Source organism: Mastomys coucha, unplaced genomic scaffold (assembly GCF_008632895.1).
Source record: "Mastomys coucha isolate ucsf_1 unplaced genomic scaffold, UCSF_Mcou_1 pScaffold22, whole genome shotgun sequence".
Taxonomy (NCBI): Eukaryota; Metazoa; Chordata; class Mammalia; order Rodentia; family Muridae; genus Mastomys; species Mastomys coucha.
In genome coordinates this window covers 1,698,572-1,721,080 of record NW_022196905.1, presented here as the reverse complement: position 1 = coordinate 1,721,080, position 22,509 = coordinate 1,698,572, and the positions used below count along the sequence as shown (strand labels likewise).

The 22,509-nt window shown below is 41.4% G+C and overlaps 1 protein-coding gene across 5 annotated transcripts in view; it reads right to left on the bottom strand.

Moving 5' to 3' along the window:
- The window catches only part of Eml6 (EMAP like 6), a 289,180-nt gene that overhangs the window by 139,425 nt on the left and 127,246 nt on the right, over positions 1 to 22,509 (bottom strand). For all 5 annotated transcript variants that reach the window (XM_031337169.1, XM_031337170.1, XM_031337171.1 and 2 more), the window contains 3 exons: positions 13,563 to 13,722; positions 7,112 to 7,210; positions 3,128 to 3,196 (listed from right to left, as the gene is read on the bottom strand). In XM_031337169.1, the coding sequence (XP_031193029.1) occupies positions 3,128 to 3,196; positions 7,112 to 7,210; positions 13,563 to 13,722 (328 nt within the window). The remainder of the gene's footprint in view (positions 1 to 3,127; positions 3,197 to 7,111; positions 7,211 to 13,562; positions 13,723 to 22,509) is intronic.

The window sequence follows — 22,509 nt, the reverse complement described above, 5'->3', positions numbered from 1 at the left end:
AAAAAGAAGTAAAATAAGCATGGATGAAAACAGAGGAGTCTAAAGAAAACTTTCACTGAGTAGCTCATCTGATTTGAGTCCAGTAAATGTAGGTGTGGGAGAAAGTTGAGCCTTAAGATAGACCATGAAAGGTAACTTTTAATATTTTTAGTTGTGAGTCTAGCCTTTAACAGCCGAGCCATCTCTCCAGCCCGACTAACTTCTTAACAGGTAGTCTACACAGGTTGCTAGAGGCTGTGTGTAAATCTCATGTCTGTCATTTTTGGCCGTTTTAGGAAACAGAGAAAGAAGTAAACATTATTGTGGCCATACTGGTCCCACCACTCAGAGGTGAATTCTGGAAGTAGGAGCCTCCACAGTTTGGGGACAAGAGCAAGAAAGTAAGTCTTGAGGAAATTATGTACTCACACACTAGAACAGGAACATAGACAAGAAAAGGAAAAAAGTACGCAATGCTTGTTGTTTTGGAATAACATAAAGTATAAAGGAGAAAAGTTTGACATCATCTACTAATTTTACTCGGAGACAACAACTCAATGTTTAGTGATATTTTCTAAACAAGTATATATTTAAAAAAATTTAGGGGGCAATGGTGAGGAAAGAGCATGAGCCAGTACATCTCTTCAGAGTTGGTGATGAACTGTTGATGGGCTGTAATCCAACATGCAGGCTCACCAATCTCTACTGCTACTGCTACAGGTAAGGATGCCTTTTTAGTAACATCTGTCTGGGGAGGGAGGGCAGGCAGTTCACTGAGCTTAAGAGCTGGGATGAGAGGTATATTCTAAATTCGGAAAGACAAAGTACATAGTTTCTCTCATATGTGGAACGTGTTATATTTGTATATGTATACTGATGGGTCATGAGACTGGGAAGGTGGTCATAAGTGGGAGGAAAGGTTAGCGAAGGAGGGTAAATTAGTGTGGTGGCACTTATTGATGTGTAACATGAAAGCAGGAAAGGGAGTTGGGGAGGTAAAAAAAAACAGCAAGGCAGGCAGAAGGCACTGTGGGGATGGCTTTGCAGGAGGGAAGGAATTAGATAGAACAAAGCACAATGACATGGCAATGCCACAATGAAACCCACTCCTCTGTAAATAAAATCATTGGAGCCACAAGTAGACTAGACTGCCTCATGAAAACACATTTTGAATATTTCCCAGTATCGGTAAGTAGCCATCTAAGCCATGACCTACAATATTGTGTATTTTATTTAACCATGGGGGTAGCTGGGCAGTCTCAGGTTTTCTTCACTTTGGCTTTGCTATTGGAATGTTACTCAGCAATGAATCGGTTCTTGGTTCACATTCCTCATAAGTCACTTGGGAGAAACTCCACATTATGAAATTACTGGACTAGAGAGGACTGACATTTCTAGAGCTATCAATAAATACTGCCAAAGTTTTGGCCAGAAAGACTAAACTTATCCATCCACAGTCAAGCTTAGGACCAGCCCTCACAGAATCCATGTCAACATCAGATACAATGTAATAAGATCTTAATATATTCAATTTTTTAAAAAGTCTGTATTCTATAAGATTTAGCATTTTTTTGTATCTAATAGCCAAAACTGTTTCTATTTTTTTTGTTGGTTATTCATATTGTCTAAGCTATGGATTTGTCTTCATATTCCACAAATACATTAATATCTACTCTTTGTCTTTTATACTTGCTTGCATGTGATTTTTCACCAGGGAGAACAAATACACAATATATGCTAATTTATATATCTGTATACCAATATTATCATTATAGCTTCTTTCTGTACTTACAGATGGAAGAGGACCTTTCCACAGCCTAAGAGAGGGTATACATTTATTTAAATATTTCTTGTAGAGAAAAAGAGCCTTCCAGGGCCTTTATTTTATAAAAGGTGGCCTTTTAGAAGGCTCTGTATGTTGAAACTGTGTGTCAGTCACACTGCAGCAATCCAAAGACGGAGTTCTGCTGATAAATTTTCTAGTAAAGACTAAGATGGAGTGTACCCAGCTATGTAGCTGTTCTCTTGATCTGGTTTGCTTCTGCCCTCTGGTGGTCTCTGAGCAAATTGTAACTCAATAAAATAGGACCCAGGTGATTGTTTTTGTCTGTGTGGGGAGGAGGTCTTGAAAGCCTGCAGCTGCCCTAGTTCATAGGCTTTCCCCTTGTGACCTCTCCTAACCTTCCCCCATCTAACTACGATGTCTTCTGTTCTTTAAATGCCTTCCCAGCATGGAAGCAACCATTGTTTTACATCAGCCAAGAAAACATCATACTTCTCTAGTTACCTATGGTTTCTTAAATATTTCACATTCTAATTGGCTTAGAATTTACTTTCGTGTATAGTATGAAGTAATATTACACTCCTCATTCAAATAGTTTTAGTACCCAGTAGTTAGAGATACTACCATATTCTAAACTGTTGGTTAGAGACACCACTGTGTCTAACTGTCACAAATTATTTACTTTGCTGCTTTAAATTTTTTTATTTATATAACTTTAATTATAACTTCTAACATGCTTTGGTAAATAGTGCATATTCTTCCTCCTAATTAGTTTTTATCCTGAAGTTATTGGTTATTTTCACTGTCTTATGTATCCAGACTAATTTAGACAGGGGCTATGCTTCAGGATTGAAAAATAATGACAGTCAAGTGAAGTGCCCAGCAGCAGTTGGACAGGAAGTGTGGTTCATTTAGTACTAATCAGAAGTTGCCTGATATTTCTAAGATTCCATATCTTAAAGCAAAACCTGTATTGCTGGGCATGGGGGAGCACGCCTTTAATCCCAGCACTCCAGAGGCAGGAGGATCTCTGTGTTCCAGGCCAGCCTAGCCTACAAAGTGAGTTCCAGGACAGCTAGGGCTACACCTAGAAACCTCACTTCAAAAAATAAAAAATAAAAATAAAAAGCAGGGTCTGGAGATGTGGCTCAGCAGTTAAGAGCACCATCTGCTCTTCCAGAGGACCAGAGCAACCACATGGTGGCTCACAATTTTCTGTAACTCCACTTCCAGGGGATCTGACACAGACACACATGCAGCCAAAACACCAAGGCACATAAGATTAAAAAGGAAAAAAAAATCAAATATACAAAAATCATCTGTATTAACACATATTTTTTCATGGAAGAATGCAAGCTACCATACCTTTATATGCTTTACTCCACAGCTAACCATTCGATTTGGCTGATATGGATCCCAGGAAATATCAAAAATCTGTCAAGAAATTAAATGTTCTTCAGAGACCAATGCAATCACAAAGACTCTACCCTTGTTAATGTGGGTTGCAGGGGATGAAAATGGAGGACCAAGCTCTAACAACCAGTCAGAAGAGGCTGGCCCGCTGCCCTCAAGGTTACTTACCTTCAGTCCAGGCAGACAAGTAATTCACCTTAGTCTCCAAGTACAACTGATGCATCCATTAAAAATTTTCATTTGAGGAAAACAACTTTTGACGGTTAGGGTAATTTTTAAATCAAAATTTCTGGAAGTCATCACAATGTTGATAAAACACTTTGGAGATAGCTTTTCAATAAAAATTAGAATTATAAAACTTGGGAGTGTATTTAATGGTTAGCTATACTTCAATGTGGACAAATACCCCGAGTAGAAACAGAAAGTATGAAAGAAGTCGTTTACCTGGAACCAGATCTTCACAGTCCTTTAAATCATTTAAAATGCCCCCCAAACTCTTATACTTTCAATTTTCCAAAGAACTGAAAACATACCAGCTAACACTATTTTTTATTCTCTGTGAAGAACTATGAGACAGTTTGCAGGGAGCTCTAGTTCCATTTCGAAGATAGAAAATACCTCCTGCCAACCTTGAAAGCTGAGTCACCTATTGTGAGTGTTGACAACACACATGCCCAAGGTCCACCCAAGCTACAGAATATCCAAGGTATAGAGTGAGTTCTGTTATTGGCATTTAAAAGCAGATTCCAGAATGTTCCGAACAGGTGGCCTATGAGCCACGTTCTGTAAAGTGTTGATCAGAAAGGAATAGGAAGTGAGTGTGATTGGGGTGCATTGTATAAAATTCCCAAATTAAAAACGTTATGTTGGGAGACAAAAGAAAATATCAAGCAACAGAATGAGAGAGAGGAGAGAGAGAGAGAAAGAGAGAGAGAGAGAGAGAGAGAGAGAGAGAGAGAGAGAGAGGAAAAAGAGAGGGTGAAGAAGAGGGGGAGGAGGGAGAGAAGGAGGGAGGGAGAGAGAGGGGGAAGAACCAATTGTCAGGGCCAGAAAGAGAAAGAACCCAGCGGGCACTTCCTACCACCCAGGAAGAAGATACAGTGAACTCCAGAGAGCTCTGAAGAGCACAGATGCAGTCCACGTGCCCGTTTTAGCATCCAAGTTCAGCCAGGTTTCAGTACTTCTGTTATCTCATCTTTTCTAAAATTAGCAGCACACCCTTGGTTTTGTTGTGAAGTCAGTTAAAGATAATGCAGGTGAAATGATTTTTGAAGACTATAAAGCCCTATTAGACACATGTAAATAAGTCTTTAGCCACTAAAATAATCTCTTGAAGTTAATCATAAGAAACCAATTATTCCTGCTGGCACCAAGACACCAGTAATGAAGAATAAAACTATGTGATACTAATTAAGGAGCCTCTCTCAAAACATTCTAGATTCACCTTTTAATTGAGTCCTAAGCCTTAAGAAATATTTTTGAAGATTGTCTTTTTCACCTCCAGCTCCCTACAGAAATATCACGCTGGAGTAAAAGCAGCCACCCTGACTCCTGGCATGTGAGAAACAGCCCAGTGGTATGCATGAATCCAGGCTTCTGTCCTGATCTTTCCATAGCTGTAACAGAGCTACAGTGAAAGGCAGAGGTAGACTGAGAATTATTCCCTCCTGTTTGGGGTAAAACTGGAAATAGGTTCCTTTTTACACACATACACACACATGCACATGCATGCAAACACACACATATGAGTATACACATATATACATGCATACACACATATATATACACACACACAAATGCATACACACATACATGCAGGCATGTAGCCATTCTCTTTTAATTTTAATTTGGCAAGTGTTTGGACCTGGAGCCAAGCTTTATGGCTTGGTCACCAGTAACAAATTCTCACTAAACTAACAATCTGCCCCTAACTATTAAGTATGACAGGGCAAAGGGGCGCAGTCACTGAAATCAGACAGGTGTACCATGTGATATTCAGTAGTGCTAAAAGAGAATGGTTAGACAAATTAAACTTAACAGCATTCACTTGAGCAGAGGACTGCTTTGCAAAGTGGACGGCCCTCAAAAGTAGCAGCAGTCTACCCCATGCACCAGCAGAATGTACAGACCAGCAAGAGGCTGAGGACCATACTCTGCTTGATGCTCGGGCTTGGCATGTGCCTTGTTTAGACATGTCTCTCTGGCTGTGATTGGCTTCTTATTATGAAAACATCCTCTAACGCTAACCTTTTGGTTTGTTTACTTTCCAAAGTACTGTTCCTTCTATACTCAGAGACTCATGACATAAAGGCAGGTTAGCTAAATTTCCTTTAATAGAACTTGCACAACCTGAGCAGACACTTTACACATAAGCCAGGGTATGTTAGTCTTTCTAAGAACATAACAACAATGACGAAGATTTTCAACTTTAGTCTACTGTTTTCCCCCAAGGTCAACAAACAACATATTAATTCAGGTTAGACAAGAAACACAAGTAGCTAATTACACAATAACTTGGATGAAATACTTCCCTCTCAGCAGAGCCCAATGTTACATCACGACTTTGTATACCACCTTTTGTGATCACAGGAAACTAGTGTATCAATCCAATCCAATTCTCCTCACCTCACAGGATGCAGCTGGAGTGAAAGTGGAGATGTCTAGAACTTCTAACCTAAGCACTTCACACTAAACACTAAGTACAGTTACAGCTTACACGTGAAGCATTACCTCAGAAGGCTCACTGGTGAGTGCTTTCCCCAGTGGGACCACTCTTGAAAAGTGGCTGCATTAGAGCAGAAGTCATCAAGAGACAGAGGCTGATTGGAGGAATTGGGTCAGTATGTGGACGGTGCCTTTGAAGAGTATGTGATTTGTTCCAGGTTTCTTGCCCTGTCTGGTTCTGAGATGAACTCTGCCAAAACATTTTGGTGTTTTGCCAAAAATGTGCTGCCTCACTACAGGCCCAGAAGGAAGCAGCTAAGTAAGCCTGGACCAGCATCACTGACATCATGAGCCAAAATCAGTCTTTCCTCTTTTATTTTCTTAGGCATTTTGTTACTGCAACAGAAAACAGTTTCAATAAAATTCAAGTCCCCGAGAGCAGAGCCCTTATCACTAGGCTGCAAAGCTCCTTATGGGTGTTGCATATGCAGTTTACAGTTAGGAGCCAGTTGATCAAAGGTACCCTGATCCTTTTCCAACACTTGGTTTGAGTTCTACTAATGGTCAGTCTGGGATTTTCTGAAGACACGATTCTGGAAGGGAACTTGCAACCAGTGCGTGGTTCCTTTATCTTGTAAACACACCATTAGTAACAATTTTCAGAAGTAATACTAAGTAAGATGATGACTTTGATGTTTAACTAGGGCCTCATTAGATAAGGATAATTACAAAAAAAAAAATACCATAAGAGGGAGGTAAGAAACTAGAAAGCAAGGCAATAAAGAAATCAAGTTATACAATAGTCCATATCAAGTTATGTGGACTATTATGTAGTCCACAAAGAAATTAGTGTCGGATAAGGTACAGGCTGTGCCCACATAATCCCTTATCTTGCAGGGTGTGCCTGCATGGGGTTACCATTTCTGATCACAGTAAATTCAATATGAATAAGAAGCAGACCGTAGTTTACATTCAGCATTAAGAAATCACAAATCAAATACAAACATTTATAGTAATATTTTTTTGTGAATGTCTTCTAACAACCATTTCCAGGAGTCAAACTACTGTGATTTCAAATTCTGCTCTATTTTGAGCTTAAAGAAGTTGAACTCCAGCACTGAAAGTCTGCTTTGCTCATGAATAACGATAGTTGACACTAATCATAAGGAAGCCATCTTAGTCAGCTAAACATGTATGAGAAAATTTATATATGGCAAATTTACTTTAAAGACATAAAATGACAGTTACTCTACAGGTCTGCAAAGGTCTTACCCGGTCAGAATGGCCAGTAGCTGAGGCCAGAAGTTTTCCCTTTCTCCAGTCCCAAATGCAGACTGTGTTTTTGGCATCCAATCCCACAGAGGCTAAATGCTGAAGGAAAAAAAAGAAAAAGAAAAAAGAAAGAAAGGAAGGAAGGAAAAAGAAAAAAGGAAAAAAAAACAAAAAAGGAATAATTTGAATAATTTAATATCTGAAAGTAATGAGATATTTCCTGTTATTCACATCTACTTTCAATGAGTAGTTATCGATTATCTACCAGGGACTAGGCATTGAACCCAAACCCATCCTAATCCCCATACTAAAGGTATCCCTGCAGAGAGCCTCCAGTGGATCACATGGACACTACAGTTCTCCTGTATCCCTGCAGAGGGCCTCCAGTGGATCACACGGATACTGCAGTCCTGTATCCCTGCAGAGAGCCTCCAGTGGATCACACGGACACTGCAGTTCTCCTGTATCCCTGCAGAGAGCCTCCAGTGGATCACATGGACACTGCAGTCCTGTATCCCTGCAGAGGGCCTCCAGTGGATCACACAGACACTGCAGTTCTCCTGTATCCCTGCAGATGGCCTCCAGTGGATCACACAGACACTGCAGTCCTGTATCCCTGCAGAGGGCCTCCAGTGGATCACACGGACACTGCAGTTCTCCTGTATCCTGCAGAGGGCCTCCAGTGGATCACACGGATACTGCAGTCCTGTATCCCTGCAGAGGGCCTCCAGTGGATCACACGGACACTGCAGTTCTCCTGTATCCTGCAGAGGGCCTCCAGTGGATCACACAGACACTGCAGTCCTGTATCCCTGCAGAGGGCCTCCAGTGGATCACATGGACACTGCAGTTCTACTACATCACACTCATTCATTCTTTTTGACCACAGGATCCAAATGTGCAAAGTTTGTAAAGTTGCTGACAGGCTCGCAAAACTCTTGAGAAGACAGCTTGAAGGCGCGGATTAATAACCATTTAAATGTTTACTGTGGAAGATCCGAATGATAACTCATACCTGTAAACTCAGATCCCAGGAGGCTGAGGCAGAGGACTTATACAGCCTGGCATACTCAGTGAATTGCATTGTGAAAAAAAAAATTGACATATGCTCTCACTCTAACTCAGGCTGACCTAGAACTCACTCTGTAAGCCAGGCTGGCCTCAAATTCATGGCCATTCTCTTGCCTTAGCCACCTGACTACTGAGATTATAGACATGTGCTGTCATACTCAGATTTTTTTTACTGCAAGATTTAGGAAAATATGACTTCCACAGTCTAAGTATCTTCATCACACCATACAATTTGAAGAGTCTGACAAACACATACAGAAAAAAAATCCAATTAACGAGGTTGATTTTGTCCTTAATTTACCTAATTTCACAAACAGCTCAAGTGCATAAGGATATATAATCCTAGTAAAAGGAACATGTTGTAAGCTACTCATCCTTTGACGTCACATCAGCTTTTTGTCCTCACAGTTAAACTCAACTTTTAATTATAGGCAAAGTGAGAAGCATCAAAGGCAGGTAGGTGTATGTAACACTGATGCAGGGGTTCTTGCAGGATGCCTCCCTCTTAGGAGCAGAACCACATGTTAGAGGGCTTGGCTCAGAATAAGTACACTCGGCTTCTTTGTTTTCTAATTAGCCAGATGGCAGGCCTTGCAAATGTAAGATAATTTATTATCTTTTGAGAATTTCATCCGTGTATTTTGACCATATCCTCTTCTCCCTTCCCTACTCATCCAACTTCGTGTCTTTTGATTTTCCCCACTCATCAAGACTAATTTATGCTGTCCAAATATTCTCGGATGTGTTCCCATCTACTGGAGCACAGTTGACTTCCCAGGGTCTACACTCTTAGAGAAAACTGATTCTTTCTCTCCCAACAGCTAACAGTTGCCAACAACATAGAAAGGAGTAGAACCTCGTGTTCAACCGCCCTCTCCACACTGGGTCTGGCTTTGCCCTGCACAGGTCTTATGTGTGCCATCACTGGTACTGTGAGTTCACATGTGTAGCTGCCCTGCTGTGTCCAGAGGATTGCCTTGTATTTTTTCACTGCATTCGACCCTTACAACATTTCTGCCCCCCTCATCCACAATGATGGTCAAGCCTGGAATGTATTAAATATCTTCCATTTAGGACTGAGCAATCTTCAGTCTCCTATTTTCTGTGTCTTGGACAGTTGTGATCTCTGTGTTAATCACCATCTACTGCAAAAAGAAACTTCTCTGATGAGGGTTTAGAGATGCATAAATAGTTGGGTACAACAAAAAATACTTTGGAAAATTAATCAACATCCATAAATCTTAGTTTTCTCATTTTTGAAATGAGTACAAAATTAGCATTTACCTTGTCAAACTGCATGAGTGAGGTGAAATCACAGAAATCCAATGATTCTGACTGTGGTAATATGGAGATATGTGGGCTCACATTTCTCACTGAATATGTTTCAGAATCATTACCTACTTGTCATGTTGCTGTGTTAAAATACCTGATTAAAGTGATTTCAGGAAGGGACGCTTGGTTTTGGCTCACAGTTCTAGGGATACAGTCAATCGAGGCAGGGAAGGGGTTGGCAGGAGCAGGTGACAGACGGTCTCAATGCACCCGAAGTCAGGAAACAGCAGAGAATGCTCATTGTTGCCTCTCTCTCTCCTATCTATTCAGTCCAGGGCACCAGTCCATGGAATGACACTACCCACAATTCAGGAGAGTTGCTCTGTCTCTCAGATAACCACTCACAGGCACACCAGAGACTCATCTCTTAAGTGATTCAAAATTGTGTCTAGCTGACAGTATTAACCATTACTACTCTACCCCTCACCAACTTTCACCCAAAACAAACTACTCTTCAGCCATAATCTTCTCCTTGGCCCCCACAGGCTCTCAGCCATCTATACAAATGTATTCAGTTCAACATCAAAAATTCCTACCATAGTCATTTACAGTTCTAACACTATTAATAGGTATAATGTCTGAGTTTCTCCAGAGAGTCAAGCAATCTCTTAACTATGAAGCCTTGTACAATTTTTTTTAAGTTGCACACTTCTGACATTGCAAGGCACAATGTAAACCCTCCCATTCCAATGGGGAGAAACTGAGCATCACAAGGAAAGGCTGAAACCAGCAGGGAAAAGACCACGTCCTCAATTTCATGTCTAATATATCTGGGGCTTGTGCTGGAATTATCTGAGTCCTAAAAGGCTTGGGTATCTCTCCCCTTCAGCTCTGTTGCCTACAGCACATGTATTCTCTCTTGGCCTGGCTCTACTTTGTGCCTGAAGTTGTCCTCAACAGATGTCCCATGGTTGTGACATCTCCAATATTCTGGGATCTCCATTGTAACTGAGCTTCAACTGCACAAAATGGCCTTTTCAGGACCTCCTTGCAGGACATGATGCCTGGGCGCAGTGTTTCTCTCTCGAAGATTTTATGACTAACTCAAACTTGCAGTTTCCATGTTTGCAAAAATATTACCATGCACACAACATTCCTAAATTCTGTGGGTTCTGGTTTTCTCAACAACAGCCTCTGTTTTCTCACTATGGGAAAACACTCTCTTGGCATCTGCTTTCAAGGAATAGAAAAACCCTTCAGATGCCTTCAAGGGACAGGCTCCACAGTTTCAAATTACTTTGCATTTTCATGGCTGGGCCTTGAATGAGTGAAGTCTTGTGGAGTTTGTGGGGCAAGTTCTCAGTGCAGAGCAGTGGGTTCTCACTAACAGTTTGCTCTCAGTGTCCCAGTGCAGAGCTGCAGGTTCTCATGAACAGTTTCAGCTTCTTTTTTTTTTTCAGCACATAACCTGGGCAGCAACTTTGAGCTCTGTTAAGGTCTTTTTCTCATCAAATTATGCATTTTCAAAATTCTTTCTGTTTCATTTGTTCCTCTTTTGCACTGGCCTGGATAAATCACGCCACAACCTGAATGCTATCCCGTCTTCAGCTTTGCTCCACCAAACAACTTACTCATCATTCTAGCATTCAGCTTCACTCAGGGTCAGGACTCGGGTGGATGCAGCCAAATTCATTGCTGGAGTATCACATCAATGACCTCTCATCCAGTTCCCAGTAGAATTCTTGCTCCTGTCTGAAGTCCTATGAGCCAAATCTCTATTGTCCAGGCTTCTCTTAGCAGTCTTGTGTTCCAAGGTCCAGTCATATGGACATACTAAGTTCTGCTTACAATATTCAATGGCTTTCTAGTATAAACTTCCAAACTCTTAAAAATAAACTAAATTATAAAACAGGATTTATATTTTCATTAATGGGTGAATTTTATTCAGCTTATTTTTTAATAAAAAACCAGTTTACAAACATTAGCAGTTACATTCACTTTTCCTGAGTTTAAAAAAACAAAACAAAACAAAAGAAAGCCGTTTTGTTCATTTATAGCGAAAGGCCCCACAGCTTCCTGGGATAGCATTTCTATTGCTTTTGTCAATTATGAGGTAATGATGAATTTGTCATTTCCGCAGTATTATTGGAGTTCAGTGAACTCTGCCCAGAGAATACAGCAGGCCTGAAGAAATAAGCATCAGCAAGCCAAAATATCCATCATGGGTAATAGGTTACTTTTCTCCATTGACAGTTAAAAACCACACAGTCCACACAGCTCTCCACCTGCCAAAATAGAACCTCAAGAGAAATAGCCAGGAATCCAAAAGGAAATGGATGAGTAAAATGGAAAAAAGGATAAGTAAAAAGAACAAAGAACTCATAGTTACAGCTGGATTTCCCTCCACTGCAAAGCATGTTTGTGATACTGTAAAACAAAATTTGGTATAGATGTCTGCTAAAATAGATTAAAAAGTGAGAGACTGTATATGTGAGTAGGCATGCCAGCCTACATCTGTGGCCATTCTCACTGCGCATAAGTCATTCAGTTCAGACATTCATACCAAGTCCAGTTCTCTGTCACAACAGAAGAAGATGGCACAACATTAATTATCTTAAAATGATTCAAGTCAGGTCAACTCCTCATCAGGTAGGCTTTTCTTCCGCTCGGAGTTTGGGTGAATGTCTAGGTTTAATTTCACTGTTTTCTATGACACTGACTTACAGAATGAACCCTGGAATCAGCTAAACAATGATTGAATAAAATAATTGCTATACAAAGGATGGAGAGACAGCAGAAGGGATGCTATGTAGGGATAGGTAGAAGGCTGGCGAGGAAAGCTGTAAGCTTAGCAACATGTGAATGTAGCCAGAGCCAGGCAGAAGCCCTCTGTGCTCCCATTCACCTTTTAAAGATGCATTTGCCTCCTTTCTGCCAGTGGTGTATGTCCAAGGAAGGAGACATACTTGTGGAGACTGGAATGTTTCATACCTTTGCGGCACTTTTCAAAACGAGTCTCATCAAGAGGGCAAAGCAGGCAAATAGCAAACTTCAGATGAGGAATGGAACATGGCCCAGGGCATGCAACTGCAAAGGCACGCGTCCACCCTGACTTACCTGACTGCGTGGAGAATGTGGGCAGAAAAGCTGGTTAACAGAGAATGCTCACCTACGGTGTTTGTACTTCATTCAATGCTATTTTAAGCTTTGCTGGCTTTAAGATACTTTGACATTTTCAGCTGGTAAAATTAATTACTAAGAAACTGTACAGAAGAAGTTGGAGAGATGGTTAAATGGCCTACAGCACTTGTGTGTGCTCTAGGACCTCAGGTTGTTCCCCAGCACCCATGTAGTGGTTCACAACCATCTGTAACTCTAGTTCTAGGGGATCTGATGCCTTCTTCTGAACTCCAGGCATGAATGTGATACACATACATACATATACATGAAATCGTAATATATGAGAAATAATTAAATAAATAAGAATTATGAGGATATTAATTCAGACAGTGTTTAAATAACATTTTACATGGCTCTGACTTGGAGTGTAAAGAGATGGGCCTGAAAGTGGGAGAAGAGTAGAATACATGTGAGAGTTATTAAAAAGAAAAGTTTAAACACACAGGAATTGCTGACTGCTTGAATTAGAAAGGGGCTGGTGGGTGGAAAGAAGAAGGAATAAGAAGTAACCTCAAAGTAGAATCAAAAGGAGTCTTGAATGGATCTCTAGGAGGTGCAGTGACCACCTGAAGCCCAGAACAGCATTTGACCAGGATGTGAGGGCTGTGCAAATGGCTTGGTTCAGTCTGGATCCCAGGTGGGATGCTAATAACAGGTGACAAGATTGGGTTGCTGAACCCTATTGGACTTAACCTTATGAGTTCCTTTATGGAGCTTTTTAACCAGATAGTAAAGTGGGAATAGGAAAACTAAAACTGGAACCTGTTGAGAGGGATGAACCAATACTACTAGCTTGAAAAGGAGCCAACAACGAGAAATTCTAGGAGCCTGCCAAAGGGAAGCAGCAAATGTTGGTAGCTGTTTGTATTATAATTTCAGGTAAACTTAAGGATTCATTAAAGAAAATATAAATTAGAAAGATACGCACCTGTCCATCCGAGTCAAAAGCCAGGCATGCAACTCCATGTGTATGGACATCTTTAAGAATAGACACAGTATGGACATTATAGGAATCCCATATGCATATATATGGCTCCTTCCCAACTTGGCCAGTTGCAATCAGAGTTTTATCTGGGTGTAAGGCAAGGCTGAAAAAGAAAAAGGCCTGTTTTTCACATTCTCTATTTGAACAAAAGCCAATATATATCGATCATCCTTTACCCCAATTTGTTTATTTTAAATCATCAAACCAGATGATCTCAGAACAAAGAGTCTATCTGTTCCCAAAGCAGCCAACTGCCTGATTATTATAAAATCAAGTGTTCAGCTTTGGCAAGATAAGCATAGTAAAACTTGATGGAAATTTTTATCTAATTTGACCTATTTAGTTACCTTAAAAGTCTATATTAACCATGGCCTCAATCCTCTAATATATTTTATATGGCCCTATCAATTTAGCTAAGTTATATTTACTTACTGATTTTCAAAATATTATTAAACATTCAACCAAGCTTTTGACTTTAATTTTAAAAATTGTTGCCGCTGGAGTGGGTGAGCCAGCCCTGAGGACAGAGCAAGGGAGAGCTGGCCCAGGTGGGGATAAAAGATGCCCTCTGTCTCCTGGTTCCACTCCATCTGAGGCAGTCTGGAGAGCTGAGCCCAGGGTCATAAGAGTGGGGAAGAGCTGACCCCGGGGTAATGAAAACAGTGAGCTGTCCCTGCACCTCATCTGGGCAGCACAGTAGAGGGGGCACAGGTGTGCAGGCCCCATACATGTGAGCGTGGGAGAGCTGGCCCTGCCCCTTGCCTTGTATGAAGTGGGGTGGGCAGGTGTGTGTGGATGTACCCCCTTGATACCTGCAGTACCCAGGACAGCTGTTCCTGGGGTCATGAGAGCAGAAGAGCTAGCCTTCTCCCCTCACTGGCTACAGTACTCATGAAAGCAGGCCCTGCGCCTCACCCCGAGCAATACAGTGTTGCTAGTCTTGATGCTGAAAGTATTGATAAGCCAGCCCTGATGGTGTGAGATCAAGAGAGCTGTCCCAGACCCTCACAGGCTCCAGCACTTGGGTCCCCACACCTTGACTGGACAGCACAGCAGAGCTAGCTTTGGAGGCATGGGTGCAGGTGAGCTGGCCTCAAGGAATGAGAGCAGGAGAGTTGACCCTGCCTCTGGCCAATGGCCCCATTGGATGGCCTAGCCAGAGCAGTGTTGGAGAGCTTATCCTGGCTGTGAGGATAAGGAAGAACAGGCAGGCTGACCAGCTCAGCTACACCCAGGATCAGATCCAGGGCTCTGAACTGACCCATGCTAAGTCTCTATCATCTGTGAATGGTTGAGGTGCATGAAAAGGCAAGTCCTGCTGTTCTAAAGCTGCAGAATCTCCATGACACAGGACAACAACATGATAACTGGGAGGCATTCCACTGTGGATTTAATATTGATGGTGTCACAGAAGCCAGAGATCTCTAGTCAGACCAATGACTCATTGCAATGAACATTTGTGAGTGAAGATGTGTGGACAGAGGGTTATACTGTGGGACACACTGACACATCACAGCTTCTACAATAAGATGTTTTCTATGCTTTGTTGTTGTATGTTTCATTTTGGGGGGGATGTTGCAATGGCAGAGGGTGGATATGAGGGGACAAGGAGATGAGCAGGACTGGGTTTTATGATATGAAAATCACAATGAATCAATAAAAAGAAAAACAAAACAAAACAAAACTGCTGTTGCTGGAAATTCACTTTTCCATTAATTAAGCAGGTTTGCAGAAACACAAGACAGATCCTGTTCTCATTAGGATTCCAAAGCATAGAAAGGTCCCAAGGTCAAGTACTGCTTATGTGTCTGTCGTCATAGATTTTGCATTTGAAGTGAAAGTTCCTTTTACATAGACACCAAGGGAACTGCTGATTATTAAGCCTGTGGCTTGTGGAGTAGTCTTTCTCTGTAGTTCTAGCAAAATAAAACTTCAAGTAACAAGCCATATTCCACAACACCTGCAGCAGTCAAGAGCAGAATGCAAGGGAGTCAAGCTGGGAAAATCACAGTGTCCAATAGTGTGTAAAGAAGACAACAACTGGCAAGATGGCTCAGCGGGTAAGAGCACTGACTGCTCTTCCGAAGGTCCTGAGTTCAGATCCCAGCAACCACATGGTGGCTCACAACCACCCATAATGAGATCGGACGCCCTCTTCTGGTATGTCTGAAGACAGCTGCAGAAAATTACGCCAGAGTGAGCAGGGCCAGCAGAGGTCCTGAGATCAACAGCAGCCACACACATAATGGCTCACAGTCATCTTTACAGCTACAGTGTACTCATACACATAAAATAAATAAAATAAATCTTTAAAAAAAAAAAGAAGACAACAACGTGTAAACAAAGACGGGTGCTGGGAATCAGGAAAAACGGGCAAAGCCAAACCCTGAGGCTTTACCAGTCTGAAAATCCAGCCTGTTCAGCTCTCCACCCAAGCCCAAGGGGTGAATACACACAGACTCTCACATACACTCAATAACTAAATCTGACTTATAATTGAGTCTGACAGGTAACAAGTAGGTTCTTTACAACACATCTTCAGGGTCTGGTCAGACGGCCCTGGGAGTAAAGGCACTTCAAGTCACCAACACAGTGAGAGGAGATATATAAATGATTCCTACAAGCTGTCCTCAGCTTTCCATACATACACCATGACATGTGTGTACCCACATACATACATAAGTGAATAAATAAATAAATATAACGTGGATGTAAATATAATAGTTTTAAAATAATGTTATTTTAAAATATATATCCTCATGAACCTTTGTAATGAGTAATAAGAAGACAACTCATATGAAAGTAGCTCTTATCTTAACAAGGGAATGGTAGGGACTTAAACCCTTTTAAGGTCAGAGAGCACTTCCCATGTTAGTTGAGAGATGATTTTAGTTCAAAGGGTGTCTTCTTCCGACAGATTGGTTGGAATTTTTCTGTGTCTGATATTTAGTAGTATTTGCATATATTCATTGGGTTTCTGTTATCATAAATAACTAAGCTCACCAGTTTATATATGGAAATTACGTATTTGGCCTCAGATTTATTACGTTTACTTTGTGAGTAGTTGTCCCTGCATTGTGGTGGAAGCAAAATGGCTCCTGTCACAGATGGGAAGGAAGAACAAAGGAAAGAGACAGAGCACCTTAGCCCTATCAAGGCCACTTGCCTCAAAGCTCCCTCAGACTGTTCTTAAAAGCTCCACTACCACACTCCTTGGGGAGCAGGCCTTTACCACTGGACCTCTGGGAATACTGAAGACCCAAGCTGTAACAATAGCTATCTTAGAAAACTGCCAAGAGATTATGAAGTGCCATACTGCTCCATTAATGGAGCGAATGGAAGCAGTGTGTGAAACTCCCATCTATGACACAATGGCATATACTAAGTAATGTATGTCAAGCACACAAACATAAAAACACAAAACAGTGCTTTGTTTCAAGGTGCCCCTAAAAAGGAGTGTCAGCCACTATACCTGGTGACATAGAAAGATGGAGAATGAGTATAAAGCCTCCCAGGACACCAGGGACTACCCAACTTCATATAAAATATAGGGTGTGAGAGGGCGTTTGTTATGAGAAGACAATTTTCAAAGTCTGGCAAGGGTAGGAAATGATATGGGTATAGCAGGCAAGGGCAGCCTAGAAAAGGTCTTGACAAGGCCAGGAAGTTAAGTTATAGCAGGACACAACGTGAAGGCTTCCATGGTGATGGACTGGAGGGAAGATCTGAGAAGTTTGCAGTGAAGGGAGAAATGGCTGTAACTCTTCATATGTCTTAGAGGAAACTTCTCAGGTTAGCACCATGACTGGATTCCTACCAGTTATGAAGAAAATAATTTGGCTGACTGTATGCTTAGTGAGGGGAGGAGCTTTTCTTCATTATCTTGACAGTTTCTGGGCTATCTCCTGGCAAAGTAATCATTACAGAAATGCTTTGCTGAAGATGCTCATTGATATTGCTAACAATTTGGCTGCTGCAATCTCTCTCCTCTCTCCTGTGGGCCTACTCAGGGACTGGGAAAGAAAGAGGAAGGGTATACTGCCCCTGAATGGCTAGAGACAACCCAAGAGATACAACTCAATTATTGTATCATGGCTTCTATTTTGAATGACTGAGATAGTTGGCAGATTCTTGGGATTCTAAAGCAGCGGGGATGTAACAGGACTTTTGTGTTTTCTCAGTTGTTTGAATGAGGAAAATTATTGGAAGAAAAGGGTGTGAGCCTTTAAAGAGGCTATTATGGTTTAGATGTGAAGTATTCTCCAATGTGCATTGAAGGATTGGTTCCCAATACAGCAAGGTTTTGGAAGGTGAGTTGTGAGGCCTTTGACTTAATCAGTGGATTAAACCATCAATGTGTTCAAACTTAGCATTATTGGGAAGTGGCTCCCAGAACCTTGAAGTGATGGGTAGTTGGAGGAATGTTACAGGAGGCTTCCCCCTCCCTCTGGTCTTTTCTTCTACTTCTTGGCCACCATTAATCCACAATACCCTTTTGCCCTAACATCCTCCCTTACCATGAGCTCTGATTAATGAGCCTAGTAAGCATAGAGTGAAATCTTTGAAACCATAGACAAAATAAACTTTTCTCCTTTTCTTTCCTCAGCTGTTTTGTTATAGTGACAAACAAGGCAAATCAAACAAAAATGGCAGACTTTCATAATTTAGACTTATCAGTCGAAATTACTCAGTATCTCTACCAAATAGTCCTGTTTGAATGTACAGTGCCTTTACTGTGGGGTTAACTGTCTCAGATGTTCTCTTATACCCACACATTTACTAGATAGATTTAAAATCTCCCATTGCAAGTAGGTTTTTAAACCAAAGTTATTTTATGCTTTTCTTGGAACTACCTCTTCCCAGCCTATGATTCTCATTTCTCCAGGTTCCTCCTTTATCACTTGAGTACAACAAAAACTAAGCTATTTCTCCTTTTCTAAGCCCCAAGTCTCAGGCTTCCTTCCACAGCTTGCATGCAACATGTGCCTCTTAGAACAGGGGCTGGGGATGTAGCTCAATGGGAGATTGGCAGAGTGATTGCTAGACACGCACAAGTCCCAAGGCTCAGACCCAAGCACTAAAACCAGACAGAACAGGAATAATGATGCTCCTTGCGGTAGATAATTTGCCTAGCACACCATGAAATACTAGGTCCAGTCCCTTAGCCGCAGAAGAACAAGTACAGGCAACAAACCATTAAAGGACAGTCTGCATTTACTTTATCCTTTGCTGCTTCTTTGCTGGCTTCCCTGAAACTTCACTCCTCTCACCTGGTAACAAACTGACACCATCCATGCATTCCCTAGAACATAGGCAAGTTGCATTTACATTTATATTATATTTGTCAGTTCAATAGCACTTTGAAAGCTTAAAAAGGATAAAAAAAAAAACCTTCATGAATGTCAACAATTGGACTGTTAAGAATATAATAAGGAGAACCATTTCCAGTGACTGTGGGGAACCCAGCCCCAACAGATGTATCTATGATGCAGCTCTTGCACCTAAAGGTCAGGGAACATCCCAGCAGAGGGGACAGAAAGGCTGTAAGAGCCAGAAGACTAGGAAGTCTGGCTGTGAGACTGTGTTTCCTAGAAATGGCTGCCTAACAGACCTGAACAATAGCAATATAAATAGGCAGGCTAAGGCAAGGGAGGGGGGTGGAGTTCATGGAGTCCAACCCATTAACAAAGAACAGCAGGCAACAATGACTAATGAGAGAGAATTAGCCTTTCCCAAGGATGTGTTCCTCTTACTGTTATCCAGTACAAAAGACCAGCCCTAAAATCATATACATAAATCACAAACAAATCCGGTAGGTTTTAGTTATTATATATTTGTGCATCAACACATGCTTGCTTGCATGTGTGTGTATCTGTATGTCTTTGTGTCTGTGTATATGTGTGTATAAAACAATAATAAAAGAAAAAAGTTCACCAATTTGAGAGAGCCAATTTGGATTCAGAATATGAGATGGGCTGGAGGGAGGGGATATAAGAGGGATTAGATATAGCAAAGGAAACAGGGAAATTGATGTAATATATTTTAGTTAAAAATATTTTTAAATATAAAAATACATTTTAAAATGAATAATGGTTTTAAAAGAATCTTTTAAAACTATCAAAACAACAGGATCTTCCTTCCTAATCCCAAAATACCTTAATGTCAATTCAGAAGCATTTTAAAGAATGGGTGTATTTCTATGAATGGATTCTCCTCATATAAAACCAAGCCTATCCCTTTATAAATCATCAAGACTCTTTGCTCCTTCTATAGAGTGTTCCATGCCTAAGCAGCTACCCCACAGTAATGCCTATAAACCATCAGACTAAGACATGGATGTCTGCATACTGTGTAATGACTCACTGTGATGAAAGGTACCTTCTCCCCACTTCTCCACATGGGACAAGACTACACGCAGTAAAGCAATTCCGGTATTTTCCCACAAGGAAATCATCCCAGCAGAAAGTACTGGCACCCTGCAAAGTGTTTCAAGCCAAGGCTTGTCTCCTCACTCACCACAGCTCTGCTGGGATTCACTCTGAGATGGGCAGCATACCTAGTCTAACCTACATTTCAAGTCTATCTGACAGCTCAGAGTCCATAAATCTAACTCTGCAGTTCTAAGAAAACTGGGACTTCTTTACCAATCTTGCAAAATATAACAATGGCTTTGTCATACTATTAAAATATTTTAAATTGACTCCTGTCATCAGAGGTCTTGATCAAAGGGAAAGCTCATCCCACACCCACACTGAACAGTTTGGTGTGACTCTCCTTTCCTCCCCCTGCTTGGCTTATTGCATCTACTGTATTATACACATAGCAACACAAAACGGATCAAGCTTTGAGAGACTGATTGTCTCTGTGTGTATATAAATTGAGTTCCCATGGGAAATCCCATCTTCTGTTACCATGGCAATAGAAAGCTCTGCAGAGGAAGACTTCCACCAACCTATCCAGGAGGAGAAATTGATTTGTTTCTGTAGCAGGCCGGGAGGGCAGAGCCTATCTTCCTGATGTCAGACAGTCTCATAATGATTTACAAATATGCTGAGGAGGGGGAATGAGAATTAACAGGGCCATGGAAAGAGAAGCCTTGCTTATCAGGTTGGACAAAGCCCCCTAGTCAGCAATAATCAGCCTTGATCACCTAATGAAAAATACATTTTTAAAAAAATCCAATTATTAAAAATAAAGAGTTTGAGTACTTTTTCTAAATACAGCAATTAAAAATGTTCTTGGTTCTAATGTACATTTGAAACCTCATTCCCTCTTACCCAGAGTGTTTGGCACTTCTCTCAGAGATGCCTCAATGGTAGTCAAGGTCATTGGGCTGGAACAAGGAGACTGTGGCTGTGTGGACTCAAGGGGGAGTTGCCAAGGCCTAATGGAGGTGCATTTAGAAGATGTAAAACACAAAAGTGGGCTTGATTTGAACACCACGACCCCACATTAGCAGAGCCTAAGACATGGAAAGGTATGCTCTAATTTCAGTTCCTGGGGGTGTGTTTAGGATTAGGGAACAGCACCATCACCAGGACAGTGATCTCTTTTAATACCATGGAGAAGAGTTCTCCTTCCAGGTGGGCCTGGATGGGCAAATGGGAATGAGAATCACTCAAGAAGCCTACAGGACACAAAATAGATTGGATGAGAAAATAAATTCCTCCCATCACATAATAATCAAAACACCAAATGCACAAAACAAAGAAAGAATATTAAAAGCTGTAAGGGGAAAAGGTCAAGTAACATATAAAGGCAGGCCTATCAGAACTATGCCAGACTTCTCACCAGAGACTATGAAAGCTCGAAGAACCTGGGCAGATGTCATACAGACCCTAAGAGAACACAAATTCCAGCCCAGGCTACTATACCCAGCAAAACTCTCATTTACCATAGATGGAGAAACCAAGATATTCCATGGCAAAACCAAATTTACACAGTATCCTTCCACAAATCCATCCCTACAAAGGATAACAGATGGAAAATTCTAACACAAGGAGGGAAAGAATCCATTCCATTTTCCTGAACTGCATAAATTCATGTACTCTCTAATCCACAGTAGAGCAGAGTCCCACAAACTGAACTTCACCACGTGTATGATAAATGCTACATCCAATGAGAATACATGTACTCAAAAAAAATATAATACCCAGTATTGCTAGACCTGTATGCCATACTCATATTGCTGTGGAGCTATATTCCAGGAACACCATCATACAATATTAAGGAGCAATTAAGACTGTGGTGGTTCCTTCCTGTCTCTCTGGGCTGGTGTCCTGAGCGGACCTTAGGCACAAGCTCTGCAGCCAGTCCTACAACACAGAGGAAGCTCCACTCTCAGGCGTTCTGACACTCTCAGGATCAGAGGATCAGAGGTGAGGAGGACTCAACATCTGTCCCAACACCGGGAGTAACTGGGAACTGCAGGACTAGGCACACAGGAACTCCGCCAGCAGAGTGGCTCGGGTTCCTTCCAGTCTCTCTGGGCTGGTGTCCTGAGTGGACTTTGGGCACAAGCTCTGCAGCCTGTGCCACAACTCCCAAAGGAAGCTGCTGCACTCCCAGGTGCTCTAACAAGCTCTGGATCCCAGAATCACAGAATCACAGGATCACAGAGACAGTTTGACTCTTAGGAGATCTGATACAACCAGGGTCACAGGAAGGACAGGCTCCAGGCAGATTTAGCAAGGGCAGGTAGCACTAGAGATAACCAGATGGCAGGAGGCAAACGTAAGAAAATAAACAACACAAACCAAGGTTACTTGGCATCATCAGAACCCAGTTCTCCCACCATAGCAAGTCCTGGACACCATCACACTGGAAATGCAAGATTCAGATATAAAAATCACTTATCATGATGATGATACAGGACCTTAAGAAAGACATA